Source organism: Ptychodera flava (assembly GCF_041260155.1).
Source record: "Ptychodera flava strain L36383 chromosome 3 unlocalized genomic scaffold, AS_Pfla_20210202 Scaffold_27__1_contigs__length_13241970_pilon, whole genome shotgun sequence".
Lineage (NCBI taxonomy): Eukaryota > Metazoa > Hemichordata > Enteropneusta > Ptychoderidae > Ptychodera > Ptychodera flava.
The window spans coordinates 4,164,714-4,183,311 of NW_027248281.1; the positions used below are offsets into that span (position 1 = coordinate 4,164,714).

General features: G+C 37.3%; 2 protein-coding genes across 2 annotated transcripts; one reads left to right on the top strand and one right to left on the bottom strand.

Annotated features, from left to right (window-relative positions):
* Positions 1-1,004: 1,004 nt before the first annotated feature.
* Positions 1,005-4,672, bottom strand: LOC139126182 (sialate:O-sulfotransferase 2-like). The gene is made up of 4 exons (XM_070692230.1): positions 4,648-4,672; positions 3,803-3,964; positions 3,473-3,679; positions 1,005-1,749 (listed from the first exon to the last, which is right to left on the bottom strand). The coding sequence occupies exons 1-4, from the start codon at positions 4,670-4,672 to the stop codon at positions 1,394-1,396; spliced, it is 750 nt and encodes a 249-aa protein (XP_070548331.1). The 3' UTR covers positions 1,005-1,393.
* A 9,083-nt stretch (positions 4,673-13,755) lies between these two features.
* On the top strand, positions 13,756-18,056 carry LOC139126383 (serotonin N-acetyltransferase-like). The gene is made up of 5 exons (XM_070692449.1): positions 13,756-13,910; positions 16,014-16,117; positions 16,993-17,115; positions 17,355-17,508; positions 17,831-18,056. Exons 1-5 carry the CDS (start codon positions 13,826-13,828, stop codon positions 17,884-17,886), a joined length of 522 nt encoding a protein of 173 aa, XP_070548550.1. The 5' UTR covers positions 13,756-13,825; the 3' UTR covers positions 17,887-18,056.
* The last annotated feature ends 542 nt before the right edge of the window (positions 18,057-18,598 follow it).

The window sequence follows — 18,598 nt, forward strand, 5'->3', positions numbered from 1 at the left end:
TTAAAGTACATTTATGTTTGTTAGTATTTTAGTGTGTGTAATGCAGTCTTATTGGTTATGACTCTGTAAATTACTCCGACCGCTGTAAGGTGTTGGAAGTTATATTACATGTATCGGGACTAAGCATTCAATTTGTGAACATTTCCTGTATATGCAATGAGTATTATCATTTTGGACGATTGAGTTCAAGTCATAATTATAAACGTGGTTCCATGTAAACAGAGTGTTTACAAGCTGAATACTGGTTATTTCGAAATGCTCTTCATTATTCCCCGTTTCTCGGTCCACAGATTGAATTCTATCATGGGAAAACAATAGAGGTGGAGCCTAAATATGGTAAAAGAGTTGAGGCGGTAGACCAGTACTCAATGTACAGAAAGTAAATACTGAAAACACGTTAAAAATTGCAGCAATTAATCCCTTTGAATGAATGCATGAAGCAAACACTTCGTCAGCTACTGCACTCTTGTTTTACAACAACGTTTATAAATCTAGTGAAAAGAACATGTAGTGCTCCTTTCTCTCCAATCATACGCAATATACAGCATTCATTGTCATAGAATAACTTGTTACGTTTCGTGAAAAAAAATCGCTAGCCGCTTCCAGTCTTTTGCCAAAACGTCCGAGGAACATTACTGTCAGTCGTAACTCTTATACGATATTTGGTTCTTCAATGTCCCGTATATATTTTTCATCACATATCTAGGCAAACGTGGAGTAGAAATTGGTTGTTTGCAGAAACGTGCCGAGATAAGATGACAAATTGTGTAGCGGGAAAGTAAAGCAACGAGCTTTCGAAATAGAGAAGAAACTGTAGAGTAGCTTTATAAGGTAAAACTGGTCAGGAAGAAGTTTAATGACAAAGGAAAATGATTGAGAAAATCTACTAGCTGGTTGGGAAATTGTTACATCGTAGTCGGAGTTCCGCATTCCCCTCCAAACTACTGCTACACTATTTACAATTTGACCTTTCCATGATTAGAAAAATAGAGCAATGGAGCAAACCCTGTAAATTACATGCTTTGTAATGATAACAAATTAATTTGTAACTTAAAGGTAGATTTGCCCAGCATCTCTGGATGTATTATTCTCTTGGTAATTTACATTGACTTTAACAACGTCATCGCGAAAATTGAGAATTAATTAGGAGCAGCACTAGTTAAGAATTGCAAAAGGTATGACGATAGTGAAGAAAACTAATCTTGCTGTGTAGAAAACTCGAAAGTGGCGTTTATGGTAGCAAAGCTGGTTAAAAAGATGTACGTTTTTTATGCAACAGTTTATTTCCAGATCACTCATACCTTACTCGCTCAATAATATGATAATTATTTTTCACAGTGCAAGAGAATGAAAGATCAATATTGTCTTTCATCGAAAATATGTTTACTATTATTTACAAGTCGTATGGCACTACTTGAGGATATCCTCTATCAAGTAATAGTTTATTTACCATCATAATGCGTTCTGTAATATTCTGATTCTGTCCTTTCACAAACTCAAATTGAACTTTTCTGTCAGCGACTGTCAATTCCCTTTTGAAGTTTCCGGATAACTCCTGTTTTATACAAAACAATCTTTCTTGATCGACATTCATGTTAAGAAAATTGACGATTCTTTTAAGCATCTCTTCAGGTTGCTGCTTGATATCCTCGTAGTGGATCACCAACACGGGGCCCATGTAATTTTCAAACACATTGTGGATAATCCTTTCCCAATAATTCATAACTTGTACAACTGTGGTAGAAAATTCTGAGAGAGAGAGAGAGAGAGAGAGAGAGAGAGAGAGAGAGAGAGAGAGAGAGAGATTCCATATCAAACTTTTAATGTGTGCCCTTTGGGAAGGAATTGCTCACAGTTGATGCATATGATAAATATGAAAAACATCAACATCAATATTGTTAACATTCTTGACACAGTAACCATTGGTATAAACATATTTAATTGATCATTATTTTGCAAAGATTCCAGGTCTGGTATCTTATTTGGCCCTTCCAAACAACCTTTTCTCTGCAAACAAGTGACCTCGCAACCCCGTTAAACTATGCATATTCTGAAGGCCATAACGTTGGTTAATACTGTGGATTGTATGTTGTGACTAATTGCAGCGTAAGCAAATGATTACAAAGCACGAAATCAATTGCATTTGCTAAATATACTTAAACTTGTAAAAATCCATATTTTAACAGTGTTACAGGCTTAGCTGTTTGCACAGAATTCATTGTTTGACGGAACACTTGTCTTGGAACTTAAAGTTTATCTCACAGTGTAGTTGATTGTATCCACATACATCACTCGAAGACAACGAGATATCAACCAATCATCGTGTCTATTTCTATTTTGACGTTCCGAAGTCGGCGAAGAAATCGTTTGCAGTAGGCTTTGCTTATGCTTACTTCGTCACGTATTCGATGATTGAGAAAGCGTGATAGTGACTGTATCACAGTTTGTTATTATTGATGAAGACAGTAAGAATAACCAATATGGTAGTGACGAAATGATCAGTCGTTTCCATTTTGCGAAGGTTTCACAATAATTATTGGGTAAACGTGCCTGGTCGCTGATGTATTCATGTGTATTTTACGGTTCAGTGCTCGACCAGCCTCGTCGACGAATGCGAGGTGGGTATAGTAGCAGAGAAATCATAATATTGCCATGGAATTTTTGTTCTCAGGCATCCGCTATTTTGAATTATGGGAAGGGACTTTTTGAGTGGATCAGGGACAATGTTAATGACACATGAGGTGAATGCTGCATGAAAACTTGAAATTCATTGAGGACGTTGATTTTTTGTTTGATGCGAATACAATATGTACAGGTGCTGTACTATTTTCGCTAGCCTCAATACACCGTCGTCGATAAACGTGACAGAATGCTTACATCAGTTGTACTGTCTGATTTGGGTCGATAAACGTTACAGAATGCTTGCATCAGTTACACTGTCTGATTTGGGTCGATAAACGTTACAGAATGCTTGCATCAGTTGCACTGTCTGGTTTGGGTCGCTGATTGATGGTTTCCGCTAAATCTAATCATCGGCAAATTGGCCTTCAGCTGACTCTATCATAAAATGCAACGATGCACTGATGATCCTACGTTACAAGCCGACGACACGACATACAGAACGCCATAGCAATAAACATGGTGTGATGAAGGGGTTCGGTAATAACACTGAGAAATTGTTTATTTTCGGTAAAATTAATCTTTCAATTAAATGCAGTAACCAAAAGCAACTATAAAATTATAACTTGAACCTAACGTTTCGGAAAATTTAACAATTGTGTTCACTCTGCTGCTTCGCGCACATGTGTAAATATATCAGAGCTATCCTATAAGTTCCATTAACTCTGAAGATAAAACGTATATTTTCGCACGTATATATGTTAAAATGGAGTTCATGCGTGTTCTCTTTACACGATAGGTAAATACCAATATGGACGTTACCTGTATGATAAATAACCTGATGTATACGTACCTTCACTTTCTGCTAGTTCCTTAGTCCATTGCATTTGGAAGGTGTGTCCTCCAAGTCGTCTATTTACCTCACTAGCAATGGCACCATATGGATTTCTTATCAACAAAATGACGGATGAAAATCGCTGTAGATGTATTTTACTCCTCGTGTGTGTCTTGACCGCAACGACCCGACCAGAGTTCCATTCGTCAAATTCACCAAGGAAACCTCATACCATTTCACAAAAATAGAAAAACATGTTTATGAAAAATTCTGTTTGCGAAGGAAAGTTCATAATCATAGTTGAAGTTCTACACGGACGCAGTGATTCATTGAATGTAAAAATCTTACCTCCTTGGTAGAGAACTTTGTCTTGATAGACAGAACCCGTGTAGATACCAGTCATTAGCTCTATCAGATGACGTAACCATGTATTTCCGGATCCGGGACAACTTAGAAGAGCTACTGGTGGAAGACCTAGTGCCGGTGCGAAGTTAATACCACATTTCAACTCTAAAGAAAAATAAAAATCTAGTTCCCATATGAATTTCCCATTGTATTACAAGGGATGTATATATCAGGGATTTTACGGGTTGGTCAACATCGCGAAAGATAGGAAAGGTAACATCTCTATACAATGTTGACCAATCCTTGATAAGTCCACGGATTAGCATAATTAGTTGTGTTGACTAATTAATTACAAGATGTGTATATGAGAGATAAACGTCCTTGTAATGGGGTGTAAAATAAATAAAGAGTCAAGAGGCTATAGGTTAGGCTATATAGTCATTTATTTTATTTACTACGATCAGTCAGAGCATGAAGAAAAGGAGAGGGACTGACAGTGACAGAGAAAACTGAGAAAAATTCAATAATAAGCTTATTAATAGTGATTGGGCCGCCTGTGATTAAACGCAAACAACCAGGCATAAACGATGTGTGGAGTTGCTTTCTCGATATTCCACATTCCAGTTTTAAACATCGATACGGTCAGAAACCTTTCCAGTATTTAATCAGTTGATACATGTATACAAGCAATATGCGACGAATACAACTCTGCTGTACTATTCTAAAATGCGAGTATATATTTCAATGGTGTGAAGTGCATATTCGTTTTCACTCTACACATGCTGCACACTGGCACACAAGTTGGCTGTCTTACACAATCGTATCAATGCAGGCATGATCCACCATACTAGCAAGCTGATAACCCTCTTCCATCTTCCATAAAATGTAAGCTTGATACAGCATTACAATGAATTTTATATGCACAGGCACTTTTATTACGTTGCCCTTTTGGCCCAATTTTCTTTACGATGTAAAAAAGGGATTTGTGTAAAAAAGATGCTAAGCTCGGTCTATGATGATTAATTTGTAAAGCCGTCGCTGTAATTTTAACATAAGACGGATATTCAAAATAGATATACTTTTATTGCTGACGTTTTAATTTAAGAATTGCCAATAAGAGAATGACAGAAAGATACTGTCTGCCTTTCAAATGACGGGTGCTAGTAAATTCCACCATATATCTTACAGTAATCCTACGATATACCTTACAGTAAAATCTTTTGCACCCACAGACCAGTTTAAGGTTCCAGAACAAGTATTGGACACTTCCAATTAATGAACTCTCTGCAGAAAATTGAGCTCGTAATCCCATCAAAGTATATATTTTCTAAAAGCGTAGATATTGGCAAATACTGTGTCTTCTATTATTTGACAATTGTTTATAGGGGACCACGTGACAGTCAATTTGAAAAACCTCTTAAAACTAGGTTTTTACATTTCCCTTCACTAACGCTGCAGTATTTCCGGTCAAAATTAGCATGATTAAAAGGTGCCGTGTCAATCTTCCAAGTGTGTCTTCGATTTATGTTTTACGCTCTTGAACGTTATTTTTTATGACGTGACAGTTTTCTTGCCGATAGCTGATCCCCTGAATCTAACACATTTTAGTATGTAACATAAAAAGTAGGACAATTAAAAAATCCTAGCCACACTTTTTCACTTGAAATTTTACTCATGGCATCAGTAGTGTGAGCTAATAGTATCACTTTTGCTAAAGGCATTTGGATCGGTTATGTTGTTTTGTCGCCATATTTGATTTAAAAAAAAAAAATTTTAATCTATCAAAAATCTTAAACTCCAGAACCACCACACCATTTGAACTTAAATTTTACTAATGTCATCACTGGTCAAAGTACTATCAAGTCTGTAAAAGCAAATGGATCAGTCGCATGATTTGGCGGCCATATTGTTTTTTTTTCAAAACCCTATGATAACCATTGAATAATGTTCAAAATACTTCTGTTCCAATACCAATAAACAGTTTTTCTATTTTGGTGTAGTCTCTTGTACATACATGGGTGGAGGAATGCCGAAGTTCCTAGCTTCGGCACTCGCTATCATGCCTGCAGCATTCCCAGCCCGCTCTTTCGGCACTATGCTTGCGGAACACACCCCGTATGTGCCAGAGATTATACAAATAATAGAAAACAAAGGGCACAAGGGACTATCGACAGTCTAGTAAGGACTCTTATCATATACCCATGACCGTATCCGTGTCTCCTCTGACGGGTCGCGACGTGGAACGTAAAATATCAGTCTGATACGGCACGTTATACGTCATCAATTGTTGTTTATTTCCGATTTTGATGTCATGATGTTCATCTTGCATTCAATCAAAATTTACCGATATAAATCGAAACATATTACTTAGTACATATGAATTTAACGTTCCTTTATTTCAGATCTAAAGAGAGTTACAGGACAGGTTGTTGTAGAAAATTAAAAGTTGATGTTTACAATCCGTTGTATTTCGCGCTACTTCGTCGTTCCTGTTCACGTCAGCCATGTTTCAGCAAGAGTTATTAAAGTGAATTCAAACTTACAATATTGTCCGTGTAATAATTATCCACCAGAACACCGGGACGGTGACCAGAATTTAGTAAATTGGCTCCATTCCTTTTCTGAACTGCGGTAAATTGCGCTGAAATAATCCTGTTTAGACCGTATACACTCGACACGATGCGATCGACGACTTGATCAGCTGTTGTAAACAAACATGTATCAATGCGCTCAGACCAGCGGCAGAATATAAAAACATAGTCCCTTCGAAAGACTGACAAAAACTAATAAAATTTCTTTATTTTTAATTACCTTTTACATAAATATACGGTCATGGGCATATGATAAATCGGTTATCCCACGATATCAGCGCTTGGTTGGGACGTATTGCCACTCGTGAGGGTGCGCGCCGCATCACACTCGTCTTCGACTCGTGTGATGCGGCTCGCACCCTCACTCGTGGCAATACGTCCCAACCAAGCGCTGATATCGTGGGATAACCTCATAAAATCTTTCTGCATACTATCAGCAAACATGAATAACGTACCTTCCAAGAACGGAATCGGTAGTAATATCAATTCGAAAAAAAATGTCGGCAAATTTACTGGAATAATTATGAGGAAGCAGAGTTTTACGATGTGCTGAATTTAACCACGTTCTTCATCGCAGTAATTTATTGTAAAGATTGTTTAAAAGATTGTAAGGTTGGTCCCTCCGATGTAGCCTATTTATTTATTCTGTATTCTTGTCCATGTCAACAGTACAGACAGGCAGGCAGTTTAGTTTTATTCATTAATGCAGAAGCAATTGGAATTTCATGCCAAACACACAAAAGTAGATAGAGTCCGTTGGGATTTTATTAAAAGAATGCCACTTTTACAGCTGTGACGTAGTTTTGGAAATATATGGTCAGAACAAACAAACAAAATTCTATGATTTTCCATGTGCAAAAGAGTGGACTCACTTCATTATGAATTTTGTGAATGGGATAGGCTAGATAATGTAACATTTTTGTAAAAAATATTGAACACGAATTACCGATACCACCATTGCTAACGGGACGTATCACTTCAAAACGAGTGAAAATCAACCAGATCGTCAATACTTGTCTATGCTGATGACACGGCTCACTGATAATTAACCACTAATCTGCTTGATGATTAACCACTAATCAACTTAGTGTAAGTATGAATGTTTCATACAACATCAATAAACCATTTCGACACTTTCAGTTTAGTCAACGACTATTTACTTTGCACATTCAATCTTTATTCCAAATGGATCAGGACTTATCCATTGGCTGACAAGGCACACTGATGATTAACTTAGATGTACAAATTACATTAGCTTTGACGGAAAGTAGTAGAAAGAATCTGAATTCCACTTGGTGCATCTTCTCACCCTTCAAACATTAATATCACCAACGTATGAAATGATCGAATACAGTTCACTGGAAACAAATCCTAACACATCCTAGAACAACATTTAAAATGTGATAGCGCCACATGTGTTGGAACGATCTCTTCTCGTAAGGAGAGGAAGTGGCTAAAGATATTATGGATATATAAACACATGAAGTAGACAATGTTAAAATTCGAACATACACGATTGGGCTTATTTCTTCCACATTACATTGTGTAGTAACTTATTTCAACCTTTCCAGTGTTGCTTTGTGAGCAGGCCTGCTCTACTCTGTCCGCATATTCGAGCAAATAGCGTGCGCTGATTGTTGTTAATTTTCATCGCATTGCTCACAAAACGACATTCAGTGGGCAGAAATGGTCTGATTCGCTGACCGTTCGTAGCTAAGGCTAGCACTGTTCACAAGAGAGACGTTCAACAGATACGTACCTGGCGCGACGCTACGAAACTTTTTACAGTAACCGTACTGTATAAGTATAAATTACATGAGCCGAAAGTGTATTAGCAAATGTCTATATATATTATCTAGTCAATATGCGGAATGTGACCATGCTATAAAACGTATAAGCCAAGTTTGAAATTTGTCAAATAAGTGGTTTTTTGTCGTGAAATGCGACAAAGTAAGATAATTTGAAGAATATATTATATTTGTTGTCATTGTTAGTGTATATAGAAGGTCTACAACGTAGATAGTTGGCAATTGATTGTCGATGGAACACTATGAACGGCATAGCATCAAAATTCACCAGATGTAATTTATAAAGCGACTATACATTGAGAAACTAATTCCATGACTTGCCTTTCAAGTGGCCTGCTATCTCTCCATCATCTGACGAGTATCTCCAATGTGCGAGAAAAACAGTAGTTATCACTCCTGTTGTAGTCAAAAACTTAATGACTCTTATGGACCTCATAGTTACCCATTCACAATGATTAGCTATCGTTCGATGAACCAGTATCTTAGCTATGGTTGTAAGTCCTGTCCTCAACAACGTGTTATTAGATATAAGCAGCATAAAATTGACGTCGCCATGGAATCTCACTTATTTACATATGAAAGGAGAGTTTAGCATATTAGTATGGATATATTATGACTTCTGCATTCATTATATATGACTCTATAAACGATTTATTTGAATGTTTTGGTGGTAATCAACTTTTAAGCAAGGTTTTTACAAATACGGTGTGTAGGAAATGATCAGTGTTAACCCTGTGAATTTTATTCAAGTTGATTACAGTGAAAATCGAATTAAATAAAACAATACATCACGTGATTGCGTGTTAATGCGTATATACCTTTACACATATGTAATATGTGTCGATACCACATTCTTGACAAAGGTTTACTGCCTTTCGACATGTACTCAGTGAATGGAAATCTACAATTTCCAGTACTATGAAAGTGCCTTTCTTTAACCCAGTAATTGTAGATCTTCCTAATGGTTTGAAGGATAAGATACGTTCTTTATCAAACAAATGACTTTCTGCGACTAAAACAAACCAGTTTTTGTTTTGTCAAGCCTGTATATCTCCATACATAATAACAGAGCCACGTTAAATGTATCATAGACTTTTTTTAATAATCGTCCTCATCATCTTCGACATAAACTTTCAATGACTTCTTTTGGACTCTATGCCAATTAATGCGTGAAAACCTCAATCATCATTCTTTCATCGATATCCTTGAAAACATAGATTTTAGAGTTGAAAAGGGAGGACTATATAACAGTCCTCGTTCCCAGACAGAAACTCAAATTCTGGGAAGTATGGAGAAGACAATGCTTTTTTCTACACCAACTTTAGTCCTTGTAGAACGTCAATATTCAATATCGAATTATCCCATCCTCAAATCCCCTCGTGATCATTATGTGCTTTTTATGTACACGTGTCACCTGAATTCATGAACCTTATACTCCCTGTGTTTATATGCTTCAGACGTGTGTGCGTGTGGCAGCTGGCATTATTGCACAGCATACCCTGGATATGCTACTACGTCATCCTAAAGCGCCAGTATACTCGGTAATTTTATACTTTGATGGTGAACATTTTCATCAATGTGGATATGGCAACAGGAAAAGAGCGTTGTGGATCTTTACACGGCTGATACCTACTCTACCAGGCCTCGTGGCCCCATTTGGCAATACTGACCACAGCGTTGTGCAAGTAACGTATGTATCACTAGGTACTAAAGACAACAAAGCCATGACGACAAATCTAAATATGTGCGTTGGCAGAAGATTCAACTGTCCGTTTCACCACTACCAATTCAACTGTCCGTTTCACCACTACCAATTCAACTGTCCGTTTCACCACTACCAATTCAACTGTCCGTTTCACCACTACCAATTCAACTGTCCGTTTCACCACTACCAATTCAACTGTCCGTTTCACCACTACCAATTCAACTGTCCGTTTCACCACTACCAATTCAACTGTCCGTTTCACCACTACCAATTCAACTGTCCGTTTCACCACTACCAATTCAACTGTCCGTTTCACCACTACCAATTCAACTGTCCATTTCACCACTACCAATTCAACTGTCCGTTTCACCACTACCAATTCAATTGTCCGTTCACACCAGTACCAATTCAACTGTCCGTTTCACCACTACCAATTCAATTGTCCGTTTCACCACTACCAATTCAACTGTCCGTTTCACCACTACCAATTCAACTGTCCGTTTCACCACTACCAATTCAACTGTCCGTTTCACCACTACCAATTCAATTGTCCGTTTCACCACTACCAATTCAACTGTCCGTTTCACCACTACCAATTCACATATTTTCATACCCGAGTCAAATCACCTGATTGGATATGAAACTGTTGTGTCTTATCTTTTGTCATTGAATATTGACTCAGAGTTCAGAATGCTCAAAGCTTGGTCTCATCGAACGTTATATCAATATGCCGATTGGAAACACAAATACTGATTATACCTTAAACGAGACAAACGATAGAATACATCCTGACGGTATGACATCAGTACAATACAAAAGTAAATTCAGGAAAATTGTCGAAAAGTGAGATTAGCTAAATGTAACTACAAATAGGGTCAATTACATATTTGGTGCTAGGTCCAAGTGACAGGCAGTCTATATCATCCTTTATTCAATTCCAGACAAATATGCTTCCTACTGCAATACGTTTTACACAAAATGATTTGACAAACGTGAATATATTAGGAAGAAAAAATCAGCTCCCTTCTCTATCATAGCTCTAACAGCAGTACTATAACTGAAATGCGATACACTGCATCACGATTTGCAAAGCCCTTGTTCATGATGTCATCTGGCTGTCTGCTGTAAACTTACACAGTTGCTCAGTCCCGCACTTTGCCTTTCAGCGTTCAGTTGATATTGGTGTCAGCCACACTATTGGGAAAAAAGCTAATTAAATATCTCATAAATTTGACTGTTTTATTTCCACCAGGACCAAATCATCATAAATTTGTGGTCTTTCAATATTCTAAAATATTTGGAAAAGTTGATCTTGTTTTGTTCAATACGTCAGTCGTCTCTCCTGTCATACCAATTGTCTGCTGGTTACGGATTATGTTTATTGTCACCAGTCTGTTGCACAGTTAATTAGAACATTACTGTCCCATTTTGATGATAATCTAAGTAAAAGGAAAAAGTTTTCAATTCTTCGTACTGTTATTTTAGGTAATACAGCAACAATGCGAGCATTTCAGCATTGTTGCAGTATTATATTACCTAAAATACCTGTAAGAAGAATTGAACTTTTTCCCTTTACTTTGATTCGTTAGTGACTGTAGAGTTTCCTATGAATGAGCTCGCTACTATACTTATGATACTCATACCTCTGCCAGGCTTACTTCATGTTGGCATGATGTCATATCTGCCATATTCTAAATTAAAAATTGATAGATGTAATTTTTGATGCCGACCACAGACAAAGAGTCTCTCCTTGTTCGTGTACTGACTTAGTACTTGCAGGACCACCCTAGCTAGTGTCATTTGAATTGTAACTGTTCAGAAAAGGGTTACGTGTGCTGGAATGGCGCCAGGAATCATATTATCAATGAGCAGGTACTCGTGAACTCTTTCTATCATGCATTTTGCAAATCGATGCAAGAGTATCTATAAACTATTGTTGTAAACAATACAATATCATCAAGCATGACAATCTGCATAATGTGCCACGGGTTGTTCTCGCCACCCTGTCATGATGTGAATAAATGATGGTCCATCAATTACATTTTATATGATTCATAACATCATTGCAACGAACGTATCAGATATCTTTATGGATCAGAGAATATGTGTATCAAGCATTCTAAATCATGTGTTTGTTTAAATGCAACATACTGCAACTATCCTCATTTAGTGTTTTCGCTGAAAAGATGAAGCGTTCTGTAAATAATATAAAAAGCTTAAGATTATGATTGCACAAAATATCTTCAATGCTTGTTGGTAATTTCTGTACAAATGTGTATAGAGATTAGTTGCACACTGACATGCGCCTGATATATTAAAGGGAGACAGTTGTCGGAATTTCGCTCAAAGGTCGACAAGGACTCCTGCGACCGATGTACAGTGCGTTTTACCTACCGCAACTCAGCGTACGGGACGGACACAATCCACGTACAAAACAAACGATTAGCTTGAGTATCACGACACATTTGAAAGTCACCGACTCATTGATTAATTACAGTAAACCAGTATGGGGTCACCGCTCTGTGTAGACTGAAAGACACACTTGATCTACAATGTGTGGCTTTTTAGTTAGTTTCTGTTGAGAATACCTTCACCTCTTGAATTCTTAGCTGAAATTGTAAAAGAAACAGTTAAATTGTAGCAAGTCTAGTCAACTGTTTATCTCTCATTCCAGACATCGGCTGCCCCATGCTTGTTTACTTAATTTGTCGACGAGTCGGTGGCTTTCAAATGTGTCCGTGATACCAGAGCTAATCGTATGTCTTGTTCGTGGATTGTGTCCGTCTCATACGCTGAGTTGCGGTACCTAGGTGAAACGCACTGTAAACACTCAGTGTATCCAAGGTACGTCGGCGATCGAGAAGTTAAAACATGTTTTTTATTGGGTACATCGTGAAATTTAAATGTTGCAGCTAAAGTTGACATGATGCATCTATATATAGTGCATGAAATACATTGTTTGTAAAAAAAACGCACATGCGCAGTTCCGACGATCGCTTCCCTTTAAAGATAGGCCTTGTCGACGTCCTTCAGCATTTCCTTATAAAAATGGTATACTTGCCTGATCAGGCATGGAAAACATCCACTCTCCATTCTATAGGGTACTGATTATTTGGCAGAATGTGTAAAGAAACTACGAATTATACAAAACATTGGACTGCCTCAATAACAAACCAATCTTTTATTGGAAGAAAATAATTTGTCGTAGTCCAAAAATACCTGAGCAATAGAGAATTATCGTATCTTTCAACCAAAGGTAAATTTAATCTCCACATTACTTTTTATGTTCTTCGTCTTGTTTATTTTCTCAGTCCTCTTTGACACAAGTTTTGGCAATCTCTTGATAAACATAAATATTAGGGAAACAAAGTTTTGGGATCTATATGCATTGTCATCCATTCATTCAGTATCTTTCAACATGTCAAACAATATAAGTAGTATCTCGTATCAAACAAAATTCATGAAAAACAGCCGACTTTGTCCCTTTAAGGTAGTATGTGCCTCGAAAGTGAAAGACTTAAACTTTAGCTCAAAGTTTCCTCAAGGAACCTTTCAGCCGTTCTCTTTCAAAATCATGAAAGATAAAATTTTAACTTTTAATTATTTAATTATATTTGCTGTATATTGTTCTTGCGGCTTTTGAGATAACAGTCCGAGCTCCCCACTGCCCTCTCTCTACCGCTGAAATTGCCCACTAGATGTACATCTTTGGACATTGGGCAACCTTTGGACTTTGCTCCACTCAATTTAGTGCTTAATCTTTCCTAGTTCTAAACGATATTGTGTACACAATCCAAATACAGAGAGTTCGACCTATCCATTTTTAAAGACTGAGTTCAAAGATTAAAGGTCAGTCTGAAGTATCTCGGGCTGCCATCACGGCTAGCGCTCGGCGTTTGCGATTGAATGTCTCCTGCATTTCATGTACAGAATGACTGATATCAACGTTAGCATAAAACATCTGTCTGCCGAAGACGTAGGGGAAGCTTACAATATCGAAAAGGCGGGTAAGATTTTCTCAAGCAACGGATATATTCCAGTAGTTGGCGATAACTGTATGACTATACCGTATATATGTAACATTTAAATCAGTTACATCGTCTGTCACGGTAACACAAATAGCATTGTAGAGCTATATAATTGGTATAAGCGGGGTTGGTTAACTCAAAATACTCTTGCCAGCCTTTGCCAGCCTATCTATTCAGCTAGTTGAGCTCGTGTTTGCCATGCAAAGCGACCCCCATGGCGCCGTACAATGATCAGGGTGACATGCCTTCTGATTTGTTTGTCCACGTAATGAATCATAATTCTTGACTTTATCTGCTTTCTGCCAAATGGTAGGATTTCACTAGACACATAATGAGATCTGTTTGTTATTAACTGCAAGCAAGGGACTTTAGGTTGGCCTCCTTCATCGCGGTCATTATTAACAACGTGTTTATCGTCAGATGTGGCCAACTGTTAAATGTTTTGAAGGCTTATATACCGTGACTGCCCTCCCACTCGCATATGCAGAAAATATGCCCTCCCTCGAATTATGATGCCCACTGCCCTCCAGTATCTATGGTCTTCCCGCCCCCTCTCACCACAACAGTCCGAGCTCCCTACTGCCCTCTCCCTACCGCTGAAATTGCCCACTAGATGTACATCTTTGGACATTGGACAACCTTTGGACTTTGCTCCCCTGAAAGTTAGGTGCTTAATCTTTCCTCAAGTTCTGGTATTCCCTCCTATTTTCCGGTGCCCGCAGCCAGAAATTTTCTCCCCGCCCGCTGTAAAAACAGAAATTTCGTTCCCGCCTACTGTAAATATCGAATTTTTCTCTCCACCCGCCGATTAGTTTTTCGATTTGCCCGCTGAAAAGCTGCGCACGAACGCCTTTTTGCACGAACAGCTTCGTTGGCGGCACCTGCAGTATCGTACCGCCCCCGTTCAGTTTTACCAGTTGCGTACGACGCCCTACAGCGATGTTAAGGAAAAACAAAGATGTTCGTAAGCGGTTTGTTGATAAGAGAGCATTTTCACCTCACATCAGTAGACAGAGAAGGTAATCTTGATCATTACGCCCGTGACATACGGTTAGACAGTAGGATTTAGTAGATTTAAATGGAGAAGGAAACATTATGCGGCGGAAGGAGAAAGACTAGGAAAATAGGGAACTGCTGTAGAGGGAAGAAGGTCTTATGGAAAGTGGTAGAGAGAGGGAGAGAGCCGTACACAACTGGATGGAAATTCAAATTGTCAAATCCATAGTGGGGAGGACAGTCGAGAAAAATTTTACATTCTTCTGAGAATACTAATTCAATTTCAAAAACATTTTTAACAAGTAAAACAGCTCCGGTTTTAATCTAGAAAATTGTATTTTGTAGCTCACTGATATTGGCCGGTGTTTAGAATGCAATTAATTCAATATATACGCCCATGTGAATCACAAGGAGGGGTTGATTCTGATGAAATTAGAAAACAGAGCGAATAGTGCTTATGGCGAAAAGATGAAGAGCACTTAACTCCCGACAGCTATGTTGATTTTCATCGTAATTCATTCAGTTTGATGTGACATTATATAATACAGTGTAAATAATATATAACATTATATAAAACAAAAAAGTAAGACATTTTGATAGTGTTGATGCGTTATATATATATATATATATATATATATATATATATATATATATGCGCATATATAATATTATAATATAATTTATTATAGTATAATATAATATTATAATATAACATTATACGCATTACAATATATTTTATTACAGCTTTGTCAATACCGGTGAATTTTGTGACGTCATACCTCTGGTTATTACTGATAAGGTATCCGATTATCCAGCATTGTGGCTCAAGCAAACCGTTTTGCACTCCATAATGTACGAGGAGCCCAGTAAATTATGGAGTGCAAAGTTTGTATTCGTCCATAATGGGCCGGAGAGGGGTACTTTATTGCTTAAATATAATATTATTATGTAATATTATCATTCCCTATTACTTACAAAAGGTGATCAACAACGTCAGAGTCATTTTATAACGATTACTTCATAAATTGATGAACGGGACTACATTCAATCGCCGTATCTTTCCTAATTTGTGCTTTATCAAAACAGGTTATCCAGCTGACGAGGCGGCAGCCCTTGAGATGTTAAATCTAAGGCAACGCGAAGCCCCAGAGTTGTTCCTCGGTAGATACCACAATGGAAGATTGATAGGGGTTTGTTGTTTGTTGTCCTTCAACTTATTGAATGCAATTAAATTTGCATCACTTTTATCTCTTTGTTTCTTGTTTGAATTCATTTTCCTTATAGAAATCATATTTATCATCCCAACAAATGACAAGTTGTATACTATCCGTCAATTCTGAAGACAGAAAGCATCCATTACAAACACGATCGGAATTAATTTGGGATGATTGGATTTTCATATTTTTCGAATTTCTCAAAAATATTAGGTGCCGTATAGCTGAATGTTGCAATATTGCAAATTATTCCTAAAAACAAGTGTGTAAACTTTAAAAGAAAAGCAGTTGAGATTACACTGTAGATTAAATCGACATTACTTCACCATCCAATTTTCCGAAATTAGTTCCAATCGTGTTTACATTGATATATCGCTAAAAGCCCGTTACTTAACATGGCCAGCCAACCAGCCAATTTCTGATTCTGCGGTCAGATCACATTTTCATTTAATTATGCAAACCGTCTTCCTTTTACCGTAGAAAAGTTGCTTCTCACATCGATTAGATATCCTCTGTCTCAACCCCTTCTCTACACTCTATTTGCCACCTTTGTTATCTCCCTATTTGCAAACTACTCGATAACAATGACATTCGCTTCCCATCCACAGGGTCTTTCAAACTATCCACTAAGCGAAAGTCTGGAATTTCCCGATTCGATGATGAGAAATGATTGTAAGACCGCTTGCCTTCTGATACGAATATGAAATGAGCCGGCGCCGAAAAATCGCCAATAGCATTTCCATTCAAAATTCGTCAACGGCTTATTCGATGCTACTGATTCAACGAGTTTTCTCTTTAGTTAAAAACACCAAATGCACATCTTGATTATTTCTCATTTTCTTTCACTTCAGTACGCCTGCGGCACACGTAGTAACTCTAAAACGTACACATCGGAGTGTTTGCGATTAAATGTGGTCGGTGGCAGTACTGCGTGCATCCATTCAGTTTGTTTTCGAGTGGAAGAGAGAGGAAAGGTAAATCAAAGACATTTATTCTTACAGCTAAAAGCTTACAAATAGATCATTCAATTCTTGCCAAACATACCTAAAGAATATCATTGTTGGACGATGGAATTTAAAAACATAGTGTATTTTAATATAATAGAGAAATTAAATATCAGCGGTAAAGATTCATTGAATCTGATCACTTCCTTGTAACCATGGCAACATGCTACCGAATATGCATATTTTCTTACGACGCTATACGTTGTCAGGGATACGGCTTGGATCTGATGAAAAGGTACATCGCTAATATCAAAAACTCACTTCATGATATTGACAAGATTACACTAGTCTGCAAAGAAGACGTCATACCATTTTACAAAAAGGCTGGATTTTCATTAGATGGACCCTCTTGCGTAACACTTGGTAAGATGATTGAATTTGCTTATTAAGTTAACGTATCATGGACAAATACTCCATTTCTAGAGTGTCACTGTCATTATAATTCAATTATTTAGGGACGTTTAGCATGGTTTATAAAATGCCTCCAACGAGAATTAGTCACCAACACACTTATTTAGGCACATGAAAAGTTGATTTTCCTGGGGCTTTTATCGGGAATCTGATTTCACGATACTTCAAGAATGTAGAGATTAATTTTAAGAGATAGTCTACACACTGTTTGACACCTAAATCGGATATATTTGACTTAAATCTGATATATGATAAATTATTGTTGTTTAAACAGGCCAGGATAAGTGGTTCGAGTGTCACCTCGACATACAAAGAAGTCCAACAAAATAGAAATGAAGAATTTAATAGTCTGATAGATGTTTCTGTAAGAAGTACTTCTATCCTCGTCAGTCTAAGCCATTATGTTGTCAAAGGAAAATTTTCGTGTATATTTCCTTGTATTTTAATGTTTACTCGTCACCAAAAACCAATAAAGAATTCATGCTGATTTGTTCAACTTTTTCATTTGCTTAAGCTAGATGTTTACTTGCAACTTATCAAACCATTCAATTTTTGTAAAGCCTGTGAAGATAACTGGTGTTAAATTTTGAATCGATGTGGTTGATGGTGGAGGTAAAAACATTAATATCACAATGTTAGGTTTGCATGGCGATATTTCAATCGGCAAGGCAAGTGATATGTGCTGAAATATGTGCATAATTTGATACTTGTCGTACAACAAGCAGGCCAGGAGTTTGCTGATTCTACCAGGAAAATCGATTGTACCCTTTTGGCATGCCATTCTTCAGAATTGGTTTGCTGGAAGATTTGCAACAAGTAATGTTTAAAATTATGATATGGCAATTGACCAATCCGAAAGCTGCATTCGGAAGTCGTTATCTATTCACGAGGCCTTTCGTTACGATTTTGATGCGAATGGCAATAGTGGGGAGGGCATGAAGAACAGGGATATTGTGGAGTAAAATCTAAAAATAACACACAAGAACTGAGTTTGCGAAATGCTTTATTTATAACGCAAGAAACTTGAGTATAATACTCACAA